Raw genomic sequence first — 6000 nt, 5'->3', positions numbered from 1 at the left:
AACACTTCTTTTCCCGGAGATTCAGTAAGGGCTGTCTAGTTGGGAAACATGGTGCCAGGTAAGCCCATTTAAGAGTAAGGTCAAGAAGGACGGGGCAAGTGGTAATGCATGGTCTGTAACTGAAAGGAACAAGACAGTAATTACTAGATTGTCCTCGGGATTGTACCACACCCTCAAACATGAAATCTACATCATAAGTAAGGCTGAGAAGGACAACATGAGTTTTTTTTTTCATTTTTTGGCATAGTTGCAGCTTTTCTTTCCTGTTGGCAATTAAAAAAAGATAAGATCTAGTATGAATCAACATATTTTGTTTTTTGCATGCTGCTGACAAAGTCATATTTTAGTGGCAATTTTTTTTTGCTAGTCCTGTGAAACAACGGTAGCCTTTTGTGTGTACTTGTGCCCACTGTTTGAATTTGGTGGATATGTTGATTTGTGCTTTAAAGAGAACTGTGTATTGTGAAAACCATTTCTATTTTAGTTTTGTTTTTCTGTTAACCTAAGGGGGTGTGGCATATTCCAGTGGGACCACACAAGCCCTTCTTTCAGTAGTTGTCTGCTATACATTTATTTCCAAATTTTGTGGTACCTGTTTTTAGTAAAGGAGCAGTGTATTTTAAATTATCAGTGCCTAAATACTTTTTTTTTGTAGCAGCTTTGTTGCACACTAGTTTGTGTCAGTTGTAGACAATGTGAACAGTGTCATGGTTGGAAACCTTCATTTTCTTTATAAAAAAAGATTATGTTTGTAAAACGTTTAACATGTTATGAGCAAGAAGAGTACAAGTTCAACTTATTCTAATAACTGTTAGCCTTCTGCAAGTGATAATTTTATAACTTGAAATAAAGTAGACAAACACCGGATATTGAACTTAGTGCAGAAATGTGGCTTTCGTAAACCTGTGATGATGACTATGGTAAATTTTTTTCACTGGGGCAGGGCAATAAAGTGATTACCATAATTATTTAATATTTTGTGGTCATTTCTAATGATAAACAGCTAGAAGGTTGTACAGGACTGGAGCTGTCAAATTAGCCAAAATATGGATTTGAATATTCATATTAAAAAGTGTATTCATATAGAATATTAAACATTCTACATGCACATTTTTACTTTATATACAGTTTTCCGTATTTTATGAATATTTTTACATCCTTGCTTGTGGTGCCTCTGTAAACTACAAACTGCTTATTATTCGCCCAGTAATTTTTAAAAGATGCACATAAAAAATAATTGACACTTAGCCCTTCACAAAAATCGGACTCACTGTAGGGGTAGAGAGAGATACCCAAAGAAACAGTGGAACCAGACACAGTACTTCTTTCTGTCCATAATGTACCTAAGAAAACAAAAAATAATTTGTGATTGCTCAAACACATTGAACAAAGTTTTTATGTATGTATTATTTTTTCCAGCTCTGCTACTTTTTGCTGCTAGAGGCCTGAAAATGTAAAGTTCGTCATCCTGGGGCTTCCTTTATAATTTAAGACACTGCAAGTCTTTACTTTCCTTCCTATTATTGTTATTTATTCAGCAGTTGTCCTTATTCAGAGCAGCTTACAAAACACATGTAAAATGAGTTTGACCATTTATTGGCTAATAACTAAGTTAACAGAAAAATTATAAGCTATAGATAGCTTCATGGCTAGATAAAAATAAAAAGTTTGTGGAATCCAACTTAATACGTTAGGGTGGGACTAAACTGAATCATCGTTTTTGCATTATGTGCATTATGTGTCAAGTCAGAAGTCAGCTAAGCTGCTGGTCAGCTGAGGTAACAAAACAAATTATTCCCAACACTGAAGAGGGTCTTTAAAGCTCTATATGTGTGTTACAATAACAAAATGAAAATCAGAAATATGGATTTCACATATCTTTTCACATATCTTCACATTGTCTTTAATGAGAAAAGGAAGCCAGGTTTTTCTTGCTGCGATGGACACTTAATAGTCCTAGCAGAACACAGCAGTATTTTAGCAATCTTATATTAAAGATTGACTTGCAGAGTACTGGAGAATTGCTTAATTTCTGTTATCACTGTGACAGTAGATCCAAGCACAGAACAGTGGTAAAGAAAAAAGCTTTCCCAAAATAAGTTGTGAAGGATTGTAATCAAGAAGAAGAAAGCTATGTTGCTAATGAATATAGAAGCTAACTGTTCAAAATATGTTGATCCTGAAAGTTGTGTGCAATAAAAATCTGTAAAATCCTGCAACATTGTAAAGTGCGTCAGAAGTAATAAGATGCCAAGATTAGTGCAAGAAAAATAAAACAACTGTTCATTTACACTGGAATGCCAGTTTTTGACTTCAAATTAATTTTTTTCTATATACCTTTGAGAACTATTATTTTTATTCTCACTCCTTTCCGTGTATTATAGGTTTCATCCCATTCCCTTTGATTTAAGAACAGAACCAGCTTTTAGTCCCACATATTATTAGTTCTGGTTCTGTAGGACTCATGACAGAAAAAAATGCCTCAATGTAAATCAGATGCTTTATCTTTTCTTTCTTGTTCTTTTTATCCCTAGCTGGTGTACAAGATAGGATTGTCTCTGGAACCTGTACACTGCAATGGGTGCTGCAGTGTTTTGAATTTCACTCATGATGCGTTTCAAAAGACGCTTCATAAATTCAATAAAACCACTGAATCATATTGTAAAATAGCATGATAATAAACCACACTTTTGTAAAAAAAAATATATATATATATAGATATATAATGAATGTGTGTGTGTGTATATGTATATGTAATATCAATGATATGTAATATCATCTGCTGTTGAGTTCTGCTCTGTACTTGTAATATTTCTATTGCACTGTTGTATTGAGGATTACTTGTGTTCTGTTTACCCCCTTTTTTGACACCCACTTCACGTCCAGCCTACCTGGAAAGGGGTCTCTCTTTGAACTGCCTTTCCCAAAGTGTCTTCCATTTTTTCCCTACATGAGTTTTTTTTGGGAGTTTTTCCTTGTCTTCTTAGAGGGTCAAGACTGGGGGGCTGTCAAAAGACAAGACCTGTTAAAGCCCATTGGGGCACTTCATATATGATTTTGGACTATACAAAAATAAATTGTATTGTGTATGTATATGTATATACATATACACACATTATCAACAAAATAATAATAATAATAATGGAGGTGGGTGAGTGCATTCATGAGTACTGTTTGTATATTGCTTATCTCAAGGTGACAAGTAGCCTCTGTTCCGGGCTAACACTGATTCGCACATTGGTTGACCAGCATGTAATAAAGTACTATATCACCTGCAGCAGGCAATCAAAACTTGAAACTGACATCTGACAGAATTTAAAGAATTTATGCGTAGATCGTTGCAGTTCTTCATAGGTTACAGAAAAGCTTCCTTTTTTCACAAGCTGCGCAGTCAGAGGTTGAACCTAGTAGCTGTGGCAATGTTTTCTCTGCCTATATCACCATATCAGGAGGATTTTTAACACAAGGAGATCAAGGTTCAGGTCTAATAAAACCAACTGATCCATATTTCGCAAATCCAATGAAGGATGAACCTCAAACCTCACAGGTTAAAAACGCTATGGACTGCCTCCACAGGTACTGTAAATACACAAACTATAATCTGGGCTGCAGGGTTGGCATTTAACAGAGGCAAATAAATGTGAACGTAACGCCATATTTAAGTCAATTAAGTGCCGCCACCAAACGCAAATTAAACAACTAGGTTGCTCAGAGCGCCTCTGTGGACAGGGCCTAAAGAGAAAGGAAAGCAGCCTTTGTTTGCTACAATGAATATGTAACAGTTGTAATACTGTATAACAGCAAATCAGGACTCTCGGGTTCAAGCATGAAACAGAACAGGATCAGGGGCAAAATGATAACTTTTAGGGTGTTAGATAAGTGTTTTAAATCTGTTGTCAATACGCCATTTAACCAAAAATCAGAGCAGTTTGGTGGAAAAATCAGTCTGTTTTATAAAAGACAAGACAAACTAACAATTAAAATTATAAAAAAGCTGATCGTACAAGTGATGTGCAAATCACATGCAAAGTAAAGAAATATTGCAGCATAGTTTGTCTGGAGTAACACAATGCCAACATTAGTGTGAAATAAAATAAAGGACCATCCTTTTACATTCAAAAGCCAGTATTTGCCTTTGAATAAGAATTTTTTTGTAAAGAGTCAAATTATATTCAAATAGTGAAGTTCACTCTGACAGCTCAGGTGTGTTCAGTTAACTGATAATATCAAACAGGTGGTCTTTGTGTAAGTGTGTGTGCGAGTGGGTCCAGTATTAGACTGAAACACTGCACATGTGCCATTTTTGCCTCGCTCTTGATGCTTACAGATTAAACAATAACTACTCCCTATTGCCTACAAAAAGGCATACAAACAGCTAAAACTACTACTGAAATAAAAAGTGTAACAAAAATATTTTTTTCAACAAAAATTGTTGCTTAAATTGTAGACTGAAGAAAGGTCACTAAAACAAACTAGAAGGATGGTTGTTGCTGCACATACATGCAGCATATGTATTATGTGGAATTTCATTAAACCCAAATACTTGGAAAGCAAAAAAATGGTTAAAGGGTTAAATACTGTAAAGAACTGCTTCTTTTTTATCTTTGCTTTTTATATTAAGACAATTAGAAGAAATGATGTGGCACTATGGTTAACTTGTTGGCCTTGTTATAGCAGAGTAGTGACTATTGAATTCTGGCCTGGACAACGTTTGTAAGGAGTTTGTGCCTTCTCCCCATGTGAGTTAGTTAAATTGGCAACTCTAAATTGGGGCTGTGCTGCCTTGCCATCTAATGATCATTCCTGCTTTGTGCCCAAACTACATTTTATACTGGATGTATGGATGGATTAAAATGTACGTATATGTCAAATAAAAATAAAAGACAGTTTTTTCCCAACTTATATAAAATGTTTTTCATTATAACCTTCCCTGTTCAACTTTAATCAAATGTTAGTTTATACAGTACTGTTTATAGTGAGTACCCTTTGAAAGGAATTTACAGTGCAATTGATAAAATGTAGTGAAGAACCAACAGATAAACTCTTTTTTGTTGTCATATGGCTTTATATGATAAACGATTATTCTAGCATGTTAGAAGCAATATGGTCCTGTAGGTAACGTTGAAATGGACAAAAAAAAATCAGTGTATTCAGGCTTGGTCTTCATTAAAAAGTTAGTAATAATAACTAAAAAATAAATGGTTCCGTTTTCAAAAATTTGTGACTGTTAAAATAATTTTAAATGAAACATTCTAAACGTAAAGTGCTTTTATTTTACTTCACAACTTCATAGACATCTCTTTTATGCCCTTACCTTAGTTTCTAATCTAAGGAAGGATGTCTGTTGTTGACTTAATATGTACATCCAGCCATCCAAACCCGCTTATTCAGAGCATAGTCTTAGGCTGGAGCTGGAGCCTATCAAAGTAATCATCGAGCACAAGGCAGGGAACAAGCATATGTTGTATTTTCGTAACATGTTATTGCAGATTAGTTTTCAAAGGCACTTAGGTATAAATATTTCAATTTTCTGTTTTAATCAAAGGCATGAATCTATTTTGAGTTATAAACATTACTATTCTTTGGTTTTAAGCCCTTTAGTACATCGGAGTTACAGTATATGAGTTACTCTATATTTGTGCATGAAAGTACATTTTTCACAGATAAATATACAGTATAATAAATAATTGTGCACTATAATTTTTTTCAAATGTTAAGTGAGTAAATGCACCTAATATTTATTTGTTCTTTTTTCTTTTCCATTAGGACATTTCTTCTTTGTCTGGGGTTCCTGAAGAACACATTAAAACTCGTAAAGTGCGAATCTTTGTGTCTGCTCGCAATGCAATGCAGTCTGGAATTCAAAACACACGAAAATGGAAAATGGAGTTTGATACACGGGAACGCTGGGAAAACCCTTTAATGGGCTGGGCATCAACGTATGTAATTTATGTTTCTAGCTGATGCTTCTTTTACTATGGGATGTATTTTCTGCAAAAA

At 34.4% G+C, this 6000-nt stretch overlaps 1 protein-coding gene across 1 annotated transcript in view; it reads left to right on the top strand.

The window, feature by feature from the left end:
- ndufs4 (NADH:ubiquinone oxidoreductase subunit S4) overlaps positions 1-6000 on the top strand; it is a 137738-nt gene that overhangs the window by 101287 nt on the left and 30451 nt on the right. The window contains exon 3 of the mRNA XM_028805618.2: positions 5767-5939. Coding sequence (XP_028661451.1) covers positions 5767-5939 — 173 coding nt within the window. The remainder of the gene's footprint in view (positions 1-5766; positions 5940-6000) is intronic.

This window comes from Erpetoichthys calabaricus, chromosome 7 (assembly GCF_900747795.2).
Source record: "Erpetoichthys calabaricus chromosome 7, fErpCal1.3, whole genome shotgun sequence".
In the NCBI taxonomy this organism is placed as follows: domain Eukaryota; kingdom Metazoa; phylum Chordata; class Cladistia; order Polypteriformes; family Polypteridae; genus Erpetoichthys; species Erpetoichthys calabaricus.
This window is presented reverse-complemented; position numbering and strand designations above follow the sequence as displayed.